Here is a 19,215-nt window from a genome sequence, read left to right on the forward strand (position 1 = left end):
CTGAGGCTCAGGCCACAGGACCCTAGAGTTCAGGTCTTCAGCCCAGTGCTCTCAGACCCTGGGCTATTGTGCTGAGCAAAGCCTTGAATTAGCAGGAGAGTTCCACACCAGCTGAAAGCTTCCATGCTGTTCTGGTATTGTCTGCAGGGTATATGCTGCTGCCATGGCAGCCAAAGGGTGGGCGTGACTGCAAGGATTGAGTGGCCAGTGAGTAGGTTTGCAGTCTGGCTGGAGCCCTGCCTGTTCTACTTCAGCCTCTATCCATGTTGACAGCTCCTCTGTCGCTTTGAACCACCCCCTGCTCCCTCCCGACTTAGGAGCCCTTCCCTTGATGACAGTGGGGTGGCTTCCTATGGCTGTGGTTACGGCTCTTGAACTGATTAATGATGCTCTGGGGGAAATTGTAGTCTCGAGAGGAAGACAGATCTGTAGCTCATTCAGACCCTGGATACCCCTCCCCAACCCATAATCTCTTTACCGACCCTCCAGTGGCCCACCACCCCAAACTGGTATTTCTGATGTTTTCTGTTCATGCCATGAAGGAAATGTAAAATCAGGAAAGTACTGGCCCTTGGGTGATGTTTCAGCACTGAGATCTCAGCTCTCAATGCACTGAAAGAGTGGCCACTTCTGCTGGGTGCCCCTGCTCCCATGTGGGCCCTGGCTGGACTCTGGAATCTGAGCGGCATGGTTGGAGGAAGAGGGGGCTGGTGGAGGGAGGATTGTTCGAGAGCCTCTGAGGCTCTGAGCATGTGGTAGGGCACTGAGTGGGCACAGGAGGTGGAAAACCATGAATTTTAATGAGTCACTGTTGTGGAACTTCGCCACCCAACCTTGTCCTCTCTCCAGAGTGGTGCAAATGCAGATGACTTTGCATTTGGGCATCATACGTTGTTCCCCCTCATCACTCTGCTGTCTACAGCCTCTCTGTAAAGAATGGTTCAGGGCAGAAAGCGTGTTTGAGACCAGGGAAACCATCATGTGCCAGAGAGCCTTCCCTCCAGCTCCTCCCCCCCCCCCACCCCCTCACCAAATGTACATCCCACATAGCAGAGTTCTTGAGCTGTTGAGATATAATCCCTCCCATCTGGGAGCCAGCGACCCGGGGCAGCCTGTCCCGAGTCACAGAGCTTACAGGCTCTTTATAGTCTCTGAATCACACCATGAATGAAGGCAAGGGGATGGTAGAAGAGCATCTTGTACAGATGTACAGCTGTTTAGTAGGGTCTGCTGTGTGCCCAGTACTGTAGAACACAGTCAGGATTTTAAAGAAATGGATCCCTTGTTATGTGGTTTCCCAACTTTGTGGCCCTCTTTACACTAGAAAAGTCTTCCCTGGTGGCTCAGACTGTAAAGCGTCTGTCTGCAATGCAGGAGATCCGGGTTCGATCCCTGGGTTGGGAAGGTCCCCTGGAGAAGGAAATGGCAACCCACTTCAATATTCTTGCCTGGAAAATCCCATGGATGGAGGAGCCTGGTGGGTTACAGTCCATGGGGTTGCAAAGATTCGGACACGACTGAGCAACTTTACTTTGCACTAGAAAAGCTTATTGAGAGAACTCAGAGCATTTTCATCTAAGTGGGTTGTATTGATCAGTATCTATTGTATTAGAAGTTAAAACCAAGAAGAGTTTAAGGATACACAAACCCCATTCCGTGAGCAGTCAGGGTTGACGTCATCACAGATCATAAAACTCCGATGTAGACTCTTGAGAGACTAGGAGTGGAAAAGCAAATAACATCTTAGTGCTATTATGAAAATCATTCAGGGGACTTCCCTGGTGGTCCAGTGATTAAGATTCAGCCATACAATGCAGGGGACTCCTGTCCAATCCCGGATCGGGGAACTAAGATCCCATGTGCTGAGGGGCTCCTAAGCTTGCATGCCACAGCAACTACTGAGCTCTTGTGCCTCAACAAGAGAGTCTGCTTGCAGCGACTGAGGCTCAGCTCAGCCAAATAAATAAATATTTAAAAATAATAGTTCTCACCTTATAGATCCCCCCTGAAAGGGTCATGGGGACAGATGGGATTCCTCAGATCACACTGTGAGATCTAATGGTACAGACAGATCAGTCACGGGCAGTAATAGGTGCTGCGAAGGAACAGGGAGGGAGCAGAAATGAGTTCAGGCAAAACGTGGTGGGATGCTCTGATGCATACTTTTGTTGGTTATAATGACCATGATCCATCCACATGGTCACTCCTATGCTGACACTGAACACAGATATTCTCCTGCACTGCTGTGGCTGCTGAGCAGGAGAAGAAGGAGGTGGTGGAGGTGGTTTGGGGGCTGCAGGGATCCAAGTGTGTGAGGACAGGACGGACATGACATTTGAGAAAGCCTACCTGATAAGACTCTTGAGAGTCCCCTGCACTGCAGGGAGATCAAAGAGTCAATCCTAAAGGAAGTCAACCCTGAATATTCATTGGAAGGACTGATACCAAAACTCCCATACTTTGGCCACCTGATGGAAAGAGCTGACTCATTGGAAAAGACCCTGATGCTGGGAAAGATTGAAGGCAAAAGGAGAAAGGGGAGACAGGATGACATGGTTGGATGGCATCACTGATGTAATAGACATGAACTTGAGCAAACTCTGGGAGATAGTGAAGGACAGGGAAGCCTGGCGTGCTGCAGTCCATGGGGTCACAAAGAGTTGGACACAACTTAGTGGCTGAATGACAGCACAATGCCTGATATTTAATCATTTGGGATTAAAAACCTTGCATTTGGCAAATGAAAAATTGTTCTAATACTAAGAAGTAAAGTGTGGAAGAAACTTCTTGCCTGGGAGAATCTGGAAGCAGGAGCCAGTTCTCAACTGAGAGGTGGGGTTGGGGGCATTAATATTTATCAGAAGACCAAGGTCAAGGTGAGAAGTCCTGCCCTACAGTGACCATTTTCATCTTTCTTCTCCTGCAGGTATTAACTCTCTGATAGCAAACAATATCTATGAGGCTGCCTACCCATTGCACGATGTGAGTACCACCTCCACCACTCAAAAGGTGGAGCCCTGCAGGCAACGCAGCAATGAATATACAGGCAGGAGGGAACCATGGCATCGAACCACCTTGGCTGGTTCCCGACCACGTGTGAAAGACAGTAATCCCCAGCTTGATATTTGCCAGTTGTCTCAAACTGTCTAAAAAAAAAGTGAATGTTTTTGTCTGAGCCTCCTCTGCATTCCCTGCCTTGATTTTGGGGAAAGTGTGAGAAGCTGGTTACAAGAGAGATGGGGAAGGTGGATTCGGAGAGGCAGGTCCCAGACTGTGATGATACACAGCCTGGACCGTTAGGCCCTCAAATGACAGAGAGTGATACGTGATATTATGTATGTAATATTATATGTGATAGTTATATGATAGTGTTATATGGTACTATATATATATTTTATATGCGATATTTTTTCTGTGATTTTTATTTAGATGTGAAACTTTTCATCCTTCTATGGGAACATGTATTAAGTGTTAGTGTCAGGTCCTTTTTTCTATCTTGACTTTTTTTTTAATTTAAATTTTTATTTTTTTTTAATACTGAAAGCATTTTGTATGGGGGTATGGCCAATTAACAATGTTGTGGTAGTTTCAGGCAAACAGCGAAAGGACTCAGCCATACATATACATGGATCCATTCTCCCCCAAACAGCTCTCCCATCCAGGCTGCCACATAATAGAGCAGAGTTCCATGTGCAATCAGTAGGTGCTTGTTGGTTATCCATTTTAAATATAGCAATGTGTACATGGCCTTCCCAAAGTCCCTAACTGTCCCTTCCCTCTGGCAACCGTAAGTTCATTCTCTAAGTCTGTAAGTCTCTTTCTGTTTTGTAAGTGAGTTCATTCATATCATTTCTTTTTAGATTCCATATATAAGGGATGTCATATGATATTTTCCCTTCTCTGTCTGACTTACTTCACTTAGGATGACAATCTCTAAGCCCATCTATGTTGCTGCAAATGGCATTATTTCATTCTTTTTAATGGCTGAGTAATATTCCATTGTGTATATGTACCACATCTCTATCTTGACATTTTTGAAGGAGGTCTCTAAAATTCCTTCTACTATTGTGTGGTTAAGAAAATAGAGAAACTAATTAAGGCTTTCATTGGCTGGGAGCAGGGTTATAAACATCCCATAACAAGATACAGTGATATTCTTCAAGATGACTCATGAGGACCTTAACTGGCCCATGAACTCAGGGCCCCCTGGCTGCCCTGTCCACCCCGTCAGTCACTTTAGCATCTGCCGCATGGTGGGACCCAATGAGACCCCTGGGGCGGGTACCCTGAGCGCCTGATGAGATTTCCCAGGTGACATCTTTGCCGTGGGCACACGTGAGATGAGGCTCTGCTGGGTATGGACAGGGCGCAAGGCAGGTTTCCAGGACATGCTAGTCTGCTTCCAGGGTGGGCTCTGCCGCTCCGTTTGCTGTGAGCAGGTACAGGAGGCTCCGAGGCTTGTGAGGGGAGCCACCCGCTGTAAGCTCATAGGACACACAGCAGGTGCTGGTGGCCACGGAAGTGGACCAGTGTTTCCTTCCGGGTCATGCCCTTGACCTTTCTTAAATGGGAATGAAACAAAAGGATGGCGTCGGGAAATTTAAAAGGGAACCGTCTCTCTGTTTTTGATCATGCTCTCTGTTTTCTCCTCCCACAGGGTGAATATGACAGTCCAGGGGATGATATGAATGACAGAAAGGTGAGCCGACCTGATGCTGTGCCCAGGGCTCTGGGCTCGGGGACCGCACGTGGGTGTGGGGCTGCGTAGACACATCCTGGGTGTTCTACTTACTGCTTATCTGTATCAGCCGGTTTTCCACAGCCCCTGTCCCCAGGCATTTGGAAATTCGAGGGCCATTTGTGGTCACTGACATGACTGTATCGGGGTGCGGCTGGCATTCCTTGCTTGGTGGACCGGCGATGCCACATCCTGAAATATCCCCAACAGTGGTACGCAAAGGCAGCGTGCCCACCGCTGATGACAAGAGAGCTTTAGCTGAGAAACACTGAGCATTCAGAGCTCTTAATTTAGGGAGTCTTCAACCTCTGGGATCTAATTCCTGGTGATCTGAGGTGGAGCTGATGTAATAATAATAGAAACAAAAGTGAAAGTGTTAGTCACTCAGTCGCCTCTGACTCTTGGCAACTCTATGGACTGTCGCCCACCAGGCTTCTCTGCCCATGGGATTCTCCAGGCAAGAATAACTGGAGTGGGTAGCCATTTGCTTTTCTAGGGGATCTCCCCGACCCAGGGAGTGAACCTGCATCTCCTGCATTGGAGGCTGATTCTTTGCTGTCTGAGCCACCAGAAGAAATAAAGTGTACAACGAAGGTCGCGTGCTTGACTCATCCCGAAACCACCCCCCCAACCCTGGTCCATGGGAAAATTGTCTTCCACGAGACCAGTCCTTGGTGCCAGAAAGGTTGGGGATTGCTGCCTTAATTTATAGAAGGGCAAACCGAGGCACAGGATGATGGTATACCTTGTCCATGATAACACTGCCACAATCAACCAGGAAGGAGCTAAAACCCCTGTGACCTCAAATCCCATGTTCTTACTAAGCATATAGCCATTGCCATTGTGTCTTGTTTGGGGAAGGTCATCTTTTAAGTTATTACTCTTATTCTCTAGGTAGACAGGTTCAGCGACCCCCAAATTATAGATGAGAAACTGTGTATTCCAGGCAGCTGGGAATGAAAGGTTATATTTAGGGGAGGGAAAAGGGTCCCATTGGAGAATCTCTCCTATGTCAGGCACAACTCCTGCCTGGACAGCTCTGTCCCCAGCTGTCCACGTAGATCCCGTTTCCTCTGTGTGCTGATACCCTGGGAGCCTGGGTACCACTCTCTTCTCCAGGGATGATGCTCTAAGCATCACCCAGCCTGTTCAGTGGAGCTGTCCATCTGACCGCCCCCCTCATGCCATTCTCCAGCCAGGTTCCCAGGCTTAAGTGACTCTGGTGAGTAGAGGAGGGTGGGCGAGGGTGGGCGTGATGAGGACTACACCCTCCCTGCCCCCGCTCTGTTGTCTGGAAAACCATTCATCCCCCAAGTTGCTTTTGAGCAGCCTTCTTTTTATCCTGCCTATTAGTCCCTGTTATGAAGTGTTAAGTATTAAAAACATAAAAAGGTCTTTTCCAGAAATACGGCCGTGATTGCTTACACATGTCCCCCTTTCTGCCTGCCCAGGGAATCTGCTGCAGTTTTTCGATGTTTTAACCTCATCTGTTTTCTATCTGATGCTCATAGTCTCGGGGTTTAATTTCCTGAAAAGTCCCGGATCAGATTTAAAGGCAAAGAGAAGCCTTTCTCCCCATATCTCAGCTCGCTGGTCTCGGCCATTTTCTGTCCTCCTATTTTTTCATCTCATGTTCCTCCCCTTTAAAGGGTGATCACCACCCCACGGCCCACCTAAGAGACCTCTTGCTGAGTGGGTGGTGACCCCCCGCCCGTCAAGGTAAGGCATTTTACAGGAACATTCCAGAGACCAGGAACACACAGAACTCCTGGGAGAAATCAGCCAGTCCCCTGTTATCCTCACAGAGGCAGAGAGAAGCTACGTGTAGGCTATCCAAAATCTATGTGCCTTTGTCTGGAATAATATTATATTATTGTTAACAGTAAAACCCCATAGCAGAAAGTTGTCCCCCAGGAATTGTTTTACTTAGGGCAGTGCACATCCCAGCTGGGGAGGTGGATGGAACCTGGCAGGCAGGGACAGACCTCCAGGGCAGAGCTGCATCTCAGTGGATATTTCCCAAACCTGATGTCGAGCGATGCTCAGTGAGGATGGACAAGTGTCTCTGGAAGGCAAAAAGCCCATTTCTTTTCTTTTTTTCAAAATAATTTATTTATCTGTCTGTGCTGGGTCTTCGTCGCAGCGTGGGCTTTTCTCTAGCGGCAGCGAGCGGGAGCTACTCTCTGGTGTGGTGTGCGGGCTTCTCGTTGCTGTGACTTCTCTTGTGGGGCTCTAGAGCGTTTGGGCTTCGGTAGTTGCAGCTCGCAGGCTCAGTTGCTCTGTGACATGTGGGATCTTCCTGGATCAGTGTCCCCTGCATTGGCAGGTGGATTCTTTACCGCTGAGCCACCAGAGAGGCCCCAAGGACCTCATTTCTTGGAACTTTTCCTCAGGTTCACCAGCCAGTCCTGGCCTCCTTCTTTTCCTCTGCCTGGGTCATGTTTAGGGAAATAAAATTTGCTGTGATGGGAGGTAAGAGGATCATGAATGAGACTGAAAACTTTTTTTTCTGTCCATTTGGATTGGAAAATGGATAGTCAGCAAGGCCAGGAGACTGGTTCCCATGTCCATTAATTCAGTGATCCCTGACCTTTTTTGGCACCAGGGACCAGTTTTGGTGGAAGAAAGTTTTTCCACGGATCAGGCGAGGATGCGGTTTCAGGATTAAGCGCTTCACATTTTTTGTGCACATTGTTGTTGTTCAGTCGCTAAGTCGTGTCTGACTCTTTGCCACCCCATGGACTGCAGCACGCAGGCCTCCCTGTCCTCCACTGTCTCCCGGAGTTTGCTCAAGTTCGTGTTCACTGAGTCGGTGATGCTCTCTAACCATCTCATCCTCTGCTGCCCTCTTCTCCTTTTGCCTTCAATCTTCCCCAGCATCAGGGTCTTTTCCAATGAGTCGGCTCTTTCTATCAGGGGGTCAAAGTATTACTATTAAGTCAGCTCCACCTCAGATCCTCAGGCATTAGGTCCTGAAGGCTGGGGACCTCTGCATTAAATGGTTGTTCTGTTAGGACTGACCCTGGCATCCAAATCCCAGCCGGTTCTGCAGCCAGGTGGACGTGACCTCTTGAGTGTGGCAGGGGGACCTCTCACTGCAGGGCTGGCTTCGCTCCTGGAGCCTCAGAGGTATCTTGAAAGAAAGAGCTGAAACCTCTGAATATGTGTAGCACGTTTATTTGTATTTGTCACATTGTAATAGTCTAGCGTTCTTCAAGAGGGCTGTGGGAAGGATTTTGGTTAGGTACAAGGGAGAACCTTTGTATTTGGTCTTAGAGGAGGTGCAGAATGGTTGAGAACTGATGGGAGATCACTCCTCTGGGGGACTTTAGTGGTGATCCGGCCATCCTGCTGGTACCCGGGGTTCGCCTCCCCTCTTCCCTGAGATTTGTGGCTGTTCCAGTGATCTGCCTCTTAGGTGGAGAGCTCTCTCTCCCACCCCCTGCCCCCTTCTGCCTAGTGCAGCCTGCAGTCTCTATGACTCAGGTCCTCCTGGAGGGTGATTCGTGAGAGGTTCCCTCCCTCTGGAGACCAGAGGTTTCTCACGTTTCGAGAAAGCAGGGCTGCGGGGTCTGCAGCCACCTCAGTCCATATCTGCCAGACTCGCCTGCTTTTCTCAGCATCCCAGAGAAGGGACTGTTACTGTCTTTTGAGGGAGGCTCGAGCCCCGCTCATATCCCATGGCTTCCCTGCCCACTTACAGAGAGTCCTGGGTACAACCTTAGAAGATAACTTCCTTTAGCAGCTTTTATACCCTCGGTCCTAGATCTTCCAGCTTTTTTAGAGGGTTGTCTTCTCTGGTGGATGGTTAAAAAGTGACCCACCAGAAGGTTCATAACGAGAGTCTGTCTGGATTTCCGATGGGAAGACTTCTTCTCAGTTTCTCTTAAGGTCTAGTTTTCCCATCTTGCACAAGTCACATTGAATTAATGGAGCAGTGACCTACTAAAAACTCAAATAGGTCATTGCAGGATCCAGGGGGTAGAATTCCATCCTCTCCCATTCTGGTCCTCCCGTCTCATCAGTATCTCTCAGCTGGCTGCAGCTGGCATTTCTGTGTCTGCCACAGGTCCAACTGAGGAGCTTGGGACCTCGGTGAGGGTCATGGGTCTCATGCATCATGCCATCCTCTGGCCTTGAAGATGGCTTTACCAGCTCGGTCCTTTATAGTCTCATGAAACACTTATACTGACCCACTCTCAGCTGTGGCCCTCGGGGATCAACCTGGCCTCTGTGTGCTCTGATCCATCAGCGGGCTGGTCCCCGTGGCTTGTTTCTTCCTGCAGTAAAGTTTTGGGATCAGACCCATGTGCTTGGAATGACATCTGGGGCCTCCAAAATAAGGCTCTGTCCACCGAGAAGGAGCTGTATACCCTCTGGCTTTATTTGCAGGCTTGACCAGTTGGTGAAGAGGACATGACGTAACTAAGGGAAAGAGCAGATTTAATAAGATCTAATAAGCTAGCCTGGCATGCTGCAATTCATGGGGTCTCACAGAGTCGGACACGACTGACCGACTGAACTGAACTGAATAAGCCAGGAGCTTATTAGGAGGTTCTGTTGCAAGTTACCATGATTGTCCTCCTGAACTTGACTGACACATGCTTATCCCTGTGGGGCAGAGACTCTGGCCTGCCTCCCCGCATCCTGACCACTGGTCTGTGCTGGGACCCTGTAACCAGGGCATGACCTACTCGGTTTGAAACTGTGTGGTTAGACATTTGTAAAGATAGCCAACAGTCTATAGCACCCGCCACCTAGCTCCTGCGTCACCTGCCCGGTGGCCGTGTGAGCCTGCCGGGCAGAGCTATGTGGGCAGCCAGGCATCACTGTCACATCACCTCCCAGGTTTGAAGCTTGGAGCTCCTGCTCCGGCAGGGTCTGCATGCTGATGTCCTCTGCTGTGTCTGTCCGGCCCATCTCCATGGGGCACGGGCAGCTCTCTTGGCTCAATCTCCTCTGTATCAACCAGTGATGGATGCAGCCTTGAGAAAGGACTCCTGGGGATTTTGTCCAGCAGGTCTGGGAGCCAGCCAGGGGCAAGGCCTGGGAGCCTGGCTCTCATTTTGGACCTGAGCCAAGCGGGCTACACTGGCTTCCTGGAGCATTTTCAGTTTTCCCCTTCAGGGCAGTGCAGACGGGTGTTCTCAGGTTTAAGGGTTGGACTTTGTGACTTGGAGAGGAATGTGCCCTGGAGGTCAGGGTCTCGGAGGGAGCACTGACGTCCCACCGCTCTCCCAGGAGGCCTTGCCTGTATCTCTTGACGCAAGCTGGCCTCCCTGTGGGCCCCCAGTGATGTCACTGTGACAGCCAGGTGCTGGTGAGCCCAGCGTTGGCACTGGGGAGGGAATAAAAACCCAGGGCAGTAGAAGCACCAGGATGACAGGGAGGAAGAGAGATAGTAATAACGGTATGATCAGGTTTGGAGCCTCTTGCCTGGAACAGAGCATCAGGCTTCACGGATTCAGATCTGCACCTGCCCACCGGGCACCGTGTCGCCCCCTCTGTGTTGGGGTGTCCTGCTCTGTAGAAGGTGGGACTGTGGGTGCAGTTTGCACCATCAGGGTCCATGCAATTTCTGGTTCTTTTTTGAAGTTGTTGGAGGACACTGTGACAATAAAAAGTCTATAGCTGCCGAGTAGGAATGCCAATTCTTATTTCAGTTTTAATATGGTGTCTTTGAAGACTTCCTGTAGGGCTCATGTTCAGCCATCTATCCAGAATACCTGGTTAGAGTCACTTCTCCTTGCTAGAATTGCATGAGTTCTGTGTGATGTGTGAGAAGATGCGATGCAGAAGACTAGGAAGTGTGAAATAGCATTATCTCCCAAGATTCTCCCCTTGCTCAGCCTGGCCTTCCTGTGAGGACACGTCACATGCACTTTTCTCAAGGCCTTGGCACAGAAGGCATGTTCTCCTAGTTGAAACACACCCCCACCTTCTAGGTCTCAACCCAAATTTCACCTCCTCAGAGAGCCCTTCTCTTGCTGTCCTTTTTTACCTTCCCTGGTGGCTCAGAGCGTAGAGTATCTGCCTGCAACGCGGGAGACCTGGGTTCAATCCCTGGGTCGGGAAGACTCCCCCGAGAAGGAAATGGCAACCCACTCCAGTATTCTTGCCTGGAAAATGCCGTGGAGGGAGAAGCCTGGTAGGCTACAGTCCATGGGGTTGCAAAGAGTCAGACACGACTGAGTGACTTCACTTTATCAATAATTACTTTGTTTTAAAATTAATTTTGATCTGAGAATAGTTGATTTGCAATGTTGTGTTAGTTTCAGGTGTAGAGCAAAGTGAATCAGTTATACATAAACATATGTCCACTCTTTTAGATTCTTTTCCCATCTAGGTCATTAGAGTATTGAGTAGAGTTCCTGTACTGTACGTGTATGCTGCTAAGTTGCTTCTATCATGTCCGACTCTTTGTGACCTCATGGACTGTAGCCTGCCAGGTTCCTCTATCCATGGGATTCTCTAGGCAAGAATACTGGAGTAGGTTGCCATGCCCTCTCCAGGGGATCTTCCCGACCCAGGGATTGAACCTGCATCACTTATGTCTCCTGCATTGGCAGGCAGGTTCTTTACCACTAGGGCCACCATGCCTTGGCAAGTGTCTAATTTTGACTTGCTAAGCTGGATATAAAAGGTGACTAGTTGCACACTTCACCTCTAACCTGGTTCCCTGTTTTTCTTGTTTAGCTGCTGTATCAAGAATGGGCACGCTACGGGGTGTTTTATAAGTTTCAACCCATTGACCTCATCAGGTAAGATGTGGGAGGGGACCCTCAAGAGGACCTGAAAGATCCCTGCTGACCTTCTTGGCCCCTGGAGGTCTGTTGGCCAAGCAGAGGACTATTCTAGACTACCTCCCCCCACTGCTCTGTGTCTTACCGGTGGCGAACCAGCTCCTGGGTGAGGGAGGGCAGTGTTGGCCATGGGGCAGCAGATAATACAGACAGATGTCCCGTGACTTGCATCTTGGGGTCATCAGCACTGTGGTCTCCCCCTTTCTGCTCTTGGGGGAGAAGGGTGTGTAGAGTTCTTCTTTTATTATCATCCCTCTGATTTGCCTCAAGAAGGATCTGGGTGCAGCAGATCCTTGGGTCATGGCCCAGAAGCCACAGTGCCGAACAAGAGGAGGAGAGACCTGACAAATCATATAAAGAATAAACTGACTGGTCTGAGAGGATATGTGGACTTTTTACGGCTTATCCAGAATGATTGGAAGGGAGGAGAGACTGGGTTCTAAATCCCACCCTTTTAATGCTGCCCCCAAAGTTGCCTCGGGAATTTGTGCAGCTTGTACAGAACAGAGGTTATAAGCTTTCTGAAAGAACTTTCTAGAATTCGATAGGTCTGACGAGTCTCAAATGGTTGAGGGCTGTTAGAACCTCGAGTCTTTCTCAGGTGGAGTGATATTGGGCCACTGGGTGCAATGGGGGAGCACTGAGCTGCGACTCTGGAGATGGGGGTCTTGTCCAGGCCCAGCCACTAGGGGGCGCTTGTTTCTCTGGGCAAGTCATAACCCTTCTTTGGTCTTCAGCATCCTGTTGTTCAGTCTCCCAGTCGTGCCTGACTCTTTGCGACCCCGTGGACTGCAACATGCCGGGCTTCCCTGTCCTTCACCGTCTCCCAGAGCGAGAGACACTGAGCTAATGAGACATTGGGACAATGAGTTTGAGACATTGCTCAAACTCATGTCCATTGAGTCAGTGATGCCATCCAACCATCCCATCCTCTGTCGTCCCCTTCTCTTCCTGCCTTCACTCTTTCCCAGCATCAGGGTCTTTTCCAATGAGTCGGCTCTTTGCATCAGGTGGCCAAAGTATTAAGAGCTTCAGCTTCAGCCTCAGTCCTTCCAGTGAATAGTCAGGGCATCCTGGTGGCCCTAAACTGGGAGGCTGAGCCTAGGGCTCTGTGGGGAAATTTGGCCCAGCACACTCATTTGGAAATGATGGGGACCCTCAGCCCCGCGCCTGACATAGAGGACTCGCTGCCACTCGGTCACTCGTGGCTCATTCTCATGAGCTAATTCATCAGCCGGCAAATTCGGAGAGTGTTCCTGGCCGCTTGCCCCGGGCTGGGACCTTGAGAGGGGCGGCCGCCAGAAGGACCAGGTCCAGTGGGAGCGATTCCAGCTCCTTCTTGGAAGAAGACAGCAGGCTGGGAGTCAGAGTTTGGGCAGGCTCACCTCCCACGCGGAGAGGGGACGGCCCTCCCGGGGAACTGGGAGCTCAGCTGGACGTCTCTTGACGGCAGGTGTTTGTTCCAGCTGAAGGCTGTTAGCCGAGGCATTGGGGCTGGGGAGCTGGGCCACGGATGCGGGTGACCGCGGCCCCTCACCCAGCGCCTCCTGTCCCCTGGCTGCTTTTGTGAGGCGCGGCCACCTAGATTGTTCTCCGGGCCGCTTCCTCCATGCCTGGCAGCCTTTGATCTTCCTCTCGGCCTCGCCAGTGGCCACCCACACTGTCGCCTGTTTTCTCCAACTCGTTTCTTAAAAATATGATTCCAGAAAATAAAAATTCTCCCTACTGGAGAGCCTCGTCTTTTCCCTGGAAACTTCAGGTGACCGGCTGCCAGCTAAGTGGGCGACGGCAGCTCCAGGGTGCACCCCGTTTCGGCCACCAAAGAGGCCTCACCTGCAGGGGAAGAGTTGCCTTTGTTGCAAAGCCCTGCGCTGGGGCCTGGCGGTTTCCAAGGACGCAGAGCCCGAAGCTATGGGTCCCAGTGTCCACTGCGGGTCCCAGTGTCCAATGTGGGTCCCAGTGTCCACTTGAATCAGAGTTTCTACCACATGTCACAGTGTCCACTTGCTGCCCAGATCTGGGAACCGGGGGCTCTTGCAACCCCTGCAGGATGCCAGCAGCTTGGATATGCCTGGAGCCTGGAGCATCTCTCAGATACTGGCTGGAGGGAAGGGAATGGTAATGTGTGTGGTGGGGGGCGGGAGTAGAGGGACTGTTGTCTGCCCAATGGGGTAAGGAATTTGCTCTGCTGGAGAGAGAAGAGATAACCATGGAAAGAGAAGAGGGGAGAGAGAGAAGAGGGGAGAGAGAAGAGGGGAGAGAGAGAAGAGGTGAAGGGGAGACAGGGAAGGCAGAGGCCTTGGGGGTACAGGTGGGTCGTGGAAACAGGCATGCCATGAGCATGCCCCTTGTGGGGCTCATGGAGAGGAAACTGGGGTGGAGGGCGTGGGAACAGCTCCTGCACTCTGCCGGCTCCACGCAAACTCCTGTGTCCACGTCGCCTGCTTCCTTCTCCCCATCGTCTTCCCTCTCCCGCGTCCTAGTCCTCGGTCAGACACCAGCTCTTGGGAGTGTGTCTTCAGCGCCATCTCTCTCTTTTGCTACTTGTTCTTCATCCTTCTTGCCTCGACCTCTGGAGACCTAGTGGTCCACAGGATCCAGTCGGAGGCTGCCCAGACCCTGTGCTTCCATTGCAGTGCACACCTGTGAACTGTGCCCCCTGCAGGCTCACATGGTAACTGCACCCACGTGTTCTGTGCTGAAGCAGGGGTGTCCTGTCCAAGTTGGAGGTGACTCTTCCAAAGGCCGGCAGGGTCTTTCCCGCCTGTTCCCTTGGGCCCCTGGCTTCTCGTCGTCAACACTGAGCTCCATTCCTCCCCCCGTGCCTGTGGTTTGGGACATTCAAAAGCAGAGAGCAGCTGAGGGCCCAGAGGGTCTGGGAGGTCTGTTTGCATGTAAAGCCCTGGGACCAGCTATCCTTACCTGTCCGCAGGCCTTCAAGCCTAAGCTGGAGATGTGGGGTTCGAAGCTCCTTTCCCAGGGGTGGACATTGGGCAGAGAGGAGACAAGATGCCCTTTCCCGCACCGTGAGCCCCTCCCTCCTGCTGTGGGCATCTGGGTCCAGCAGGCTGCGTGGTGAGGGTGCTAATGGGGGTCCCAGCCCGACTCTGCATGTATGTGTGTGCATGTATTTGTGTATGTGTATGTGCATGTATGTGTGTGTGTAAGTGCTGCATGGGAAGTTCCCCAGGGAGGTATCCAGCGGGGACCCCACTCCCCCCCAGTAGATTCTTCGGGAACTCCCAGCCCGCGGCACTGGTGTCCAGGCAGAAACAAGGTTTGTGATGGAGCCAGTGGGGGAAATGCTGTCCTGGCTGGAGGGAGGTGGCTCTTCTAGTCTCTTGGGGCCATATGAGCATCCTCACAGGTAGAGGAGTAGATTTCTGCCTTCAGCACCCAAGGTTCATGCCCTGATGTGCCAGGAGGGGAATGGCTTTTATTCCTTGGGGTACCCCGGGCCTTGGGGGTGTGTATAGTGCTGATCCCGTATTAGCCAGCACCCTGCCTTGTCTTTTCATGAAAATGAATATCCACTCACAGACTGCTTTTCTTAGCTGGGAGGTTTTGCTGTGGATGAGACAAAACAATAGGCTTCAAACATCTGAGTTAGATTTAGCTACTAACTGAAGCTGATATACAAAATTGTGTTTGAAAGCATCTGCTGCCAGTTAACTACAATGGCATGTGGAGGAGAGGAGACCAGAAGTCCACTCACCTCAGGGTGAGTAGCTGGTGACCTTGGGGATGCACCAAGGGCATCGTATATAGGCAGTGTCCACTGTATCGTCTGGAGAGGGGTGAATGGCTCTTCCTTGTTCCCTCCTCTTCTGGGGATGACGTTTCATGGGGGGGAGTAGCACCTATCCCTGTGGCGGGTCTGGCGCCCTCTTAGCAACGTCCTGCTTCCTCAGTCCCTCTTCCTAAGACCTCAGTGATATCAGGAGGCCTTGGGTGGCATCTGTGGACAGCAAGAGTGGCGCTGTGCCCCACCTGTGTACCCATCCCTTCCATCACAGACTCTCAGCCCGCTCCAGCCCGGCTCATGGAGAGCCCATCTAGAACCGGCGTCTCAGGAATTGGCTTTCCCTCGTCCTATTACAAGGGCTTCCCAAGTGGAGCTCGTGGTAGAGAACCCACCTGCCAATGCAGGAGATGTAAGAGATGCAGGTTCAGTCGCTGGGTCAGGAAGATCCCCCAGAGGAAGGCACGGCAACCCACTCCAGGATTCTTGCCTGAAGAATCCCATGGACAGAGGAGCCTGGCTGGCTACAGTCCATGGGGTTGCAAAGAGTTGGACGTGACTGAGGTGACTGAGCATGCACACACCTCCTGTTACAAGGCAGAGGCCCTGATCCTTGACAGAATTCCTCAGAACAGCCACTAGGAGGTTGATCCACCCCCTTCTGTCTCTGAGCCCTTTTTCCATCTTCCTGAAACACACCCACATCCACTCCCCAACCCCGCCCACAGGAGAGAGACAGAGGAAGCCACTTCTTCCTTAGGAGGCTTCTCAGCAGGTCAGACTCAGGGAGAACTGGCCACAACTGGTTTAGGGGAGGGACTGGAGAGGAGAAAAGAACGTTGATCAACCCATGATGAATTATTTCCTGAGCCTGCTGCCTTCTTCTTGATCTTTGCTGGGATTCATACAGGCAGTTCAGCTCAATGCAATCAACATTTACTGATGCTCACAGTGAACAAGTCTGTGTGCCCTCAACGCGTGGAGGCATGGTGAGGAATAGGGTGCAGTTTGTGTCCTTAAAGATCTAGCAGTCACATAGGGAGCCAGACATGTGCGAGGCAGGATGGAGTGAAGACTTTTAAGGACTGTAATATAAGTATGAACGTGATTGGACGGGACAATGGTTGGAGAGTAGTTGCTACTAGCAGAGTAAGAGAAGAGTTTCTGTAAGAGGTGGCACTTGAATTAGAAACATTGCTTCTGAAGGCCTGAAGTTAAAGGGTTAAAGGTCTCGAATGTGTCTTCACTGTCAGCCTCGGCTGCCCCAAATATGGACTTGTTGAGCCTGGTATTGTTGGCCAGAAATCACAGTGCTGCGCAGAGCCAGGTCCTTCCTGACTGTGATCAGGTCAAGAACTTGACTTGCAGACCTCACTCACCTGCCTGGACTCTATGCCAAACCTGGCCCATGTCCTTGGCTCTGCCCTCGTAAGTGAGCAGAGCATCCAGGGTTAGAAGGAGATGAGGCTGGACCCAACAGAGGAAACCAAGGAGAGGTGATGTGTGAGGCCAGCTGCTTGTTTTCTGTGAGTCTCAGCTTTTGAAGTATTGGACTGAGCCAGGAAGCACTTTGCAGGCTGAAAAGGGGTCATATTTCATGGCCTGAAGAAGACTTTTCTTTTTCCTCTGAGGGTGTAGGAGCACAGTTGACAGAGAAGAGCAGGCAGTAGCCAGTTGCAGCAGAAACATGGGTAATGATGTTCTGTGCTGTTGTATTCTGGTCCATTTTATAGACAGGGAGATAAGTCAGGCTGCTTATGAGATGCAGCTGGGAAAGAGGCCTATCCCCCTTCTCCTTTCTCTCCCTCCTCCTCCTCCCCAGATGTCATGAACCCTCCAGAGGGGAGGAGCCAGCCTGGGGCTGCCAGTGGGTCAGGAGTTGAATGAGGTGCCCCCAACTGCACCCTGAGGCCGTTCTGGTCCTGTGAGGGTGGCCTCCCGGCCTTCCCTCGCTGGTGGCTCCTGTTTTGGATCAAACTGAATCTTCCTTCCTGGAGTACCAGTACTTGGTGGCTTCCACTGCGCCAGGAGGCTGCATGAACTCCCCATGGCCTCCTAGGGTTGCATGGCCAGAGGTGGGTGGGGGTGAGAGTCCAGTTCACTAGCTCCCTGCCTCCCCGACCCCCTCTTGTCAGGTCCTATTTACCGAGGAGGAGAGAAGCTGGTATTTGCCTGAAAATATATGACAAGCTATAGGATTCCTGTTTCGTTGGCCCTTGTGTGCAGTCAACTCTCATTTATCTGGAACCCCAGGACTAAACCATGATGTCACAGAGGTGGGTGGAGCTTAGAGGTTGGCTGACCTCCATGCCTGGACATGGGATAGGGGATGGAAGATTTCCACTCCCAGCATACTGATCGAGCAAACACCCTGCATTATTTTTCTTATAGTAGGAAGTGCCTGGCCTTGGGGGCAGAGTATTTGTCTGCTAGACATTTCCTGTTGGAAGAAGCCCTTTTTCCATGGAGCTCCAGGGGGCAGAACTTAAACAGGGGAAATTGGCAAAGTTCTTGCTCTGGCTCCATGACTACTTTCCAGTGGCTCGAAATGTCGGGTTCTGGTGGTTGTTATTGTTCAGTTGCTCAGTCGTATCTGACTCTTTGTGACCCTGTGGACTGTAGCCTGCCAGGCTCCTCTGCCGGGGACCAGCCCCGGCTGATCCAGGGTATTCGAAGGAGAGACGGCATAGGCGAAGATCAGGAAACAATTGCTTAATTAAATGTTAATTAAGGATATAAAGAGTAATAGAATGAGGATAGCTCAGTGAGGAAATTTAGTGGAGAAAAGCGGCTGAAATAAGGATAGCTCAGTAGGAAAATTCAGTGAAGAAAAGAGGCTGAATAAAATTCCAAAGCAGGGAATTAACGTCACCTACGAAGGCTGCAGGCGTCCTCCCGTTCTCCCGAAGGAGAGGAGACACTAAGGCCTCCCCGGTCGGATCTTAGAAGCCCAGGCAAAATTAGTAGGCTTGACGAGCTTCCCCGCCTCAGAGGAAAAATTCAGCCAGAAGGTGAAAGAAAGAACGACATGGGGAGACCAAATTTCAGTGAACAAAAAGAGGTGTACTTTATTTTTTCAAAGTAGTTTATACCTTAAGTTGTGCATAGAGGATAATGGGGGAAGGGGTGGAGTCATGCAAGGACAGCAGTTCCTGGTTCTAATCGAAGCCAGGCTTTCAAACTTATCATATGCAAAAGTTCAGGTGATTTACATCATCTTCTGGCCAGGAGGCCTGTTAACATTTTAAGAAACTTATTTTTCTCTAAAGGTGATTATTCCAAAGTCAGGCAATTATTCTAAAGTCAGGCGCCAGCCTCCAAAAAGCATTGGATAGAGTTGCATTCCTATAGGGCAAAGGTGAGGTGGGCTCAATCAAAGAATTAACTCAAGCGTCCAAGGTTACAAACATTGAGGCTACTACTTACATTTCTATACACCCATTATATCAATCAATACACTGCCAAGGACACAGTAGGTAAGGGGTATGGAGACTTAGCAGCAAACATTGGCCCAACAAGTGAAAAACCCTTCACCAATACAATTTCTAATCAATCTTTTAACTACTCAAAAGAATCTGTGTTTAGACAGTTTAGAACATCTCCTGCCTCTCACAGTTGGGAGGCTCTGAACAATCACATGTGGCCGGAAAAACCTATTCAGGCAGGCTAGAGGACTTCCAAAGGAGTTTGTAGGTTGAAACACTGTCACACCCAGGAATTATTAACTGGAGCTGTAAGCTAACTCTTTTTTCAGAGAGAGGTAGTGGGGGACAGCCCCCCGTAAAGTCAGAGGTGTAGGTGAAAGTACAAAGCAGAAAGTAGGCAGACTCTGGTTTTGGGGGTAGATTGCTCGAGAATTTCCAGGGAGACTCCTGAGGCTTGATCCCGCCTTTGCGTATGCCAAGCCTCATTCCTCATGACCTTTGCCAGGG

The 19,215-nt window shown here is 50.7% G+C and overlaps 1 protein-coding gene across 1 annotated transcript in view; it reads left to right on the forward strand.

Annotated features, from left to right (window-relative positions):
- The window catches only part of ANO2 (anoctamin 2), a 341,658-nt gene that overhangs the window by 108,209 nt on the left and 214,234 nt on the right, over positions 1 to 19,215 (forward strand). Inside the window, exons 8-10 of the mRNA XM_024992694.2 lie at positions 2,927 to 2,982; positions 4,658 to 4,699; positions 11,435 to 11,499. Of these exons, the coding sequence (XP_024848462.1) occupies positions 2,927 to 2,982; positions 4,658 to 4,699; positions 11,435 to 11,499 (163 nt within the window). The remainder of the gene's footprint in view (positions 1 to 2,926; positions 2,983 to 4,657; positions 4,700 to 11,434; positions 11,500 to 19,215) is intronic.

The sequence above is a fragment of the Bos taurus genome, chromosome 5 (genome assembly GCF_002263795.3).
Source record: "Bos taurus isolate L1 Dominette 01449 registration number 42190680 breed Hereford chromosome 5, ARS-UCD2.0, whole genome shotgun sequence".
In the NCBI taxonomy this organism is placed as follows: Eukaryota; Metazoa; Chordata; class Mammalia; order Artiodactyla; family Bovidae; genus Bos; species Bos taurus.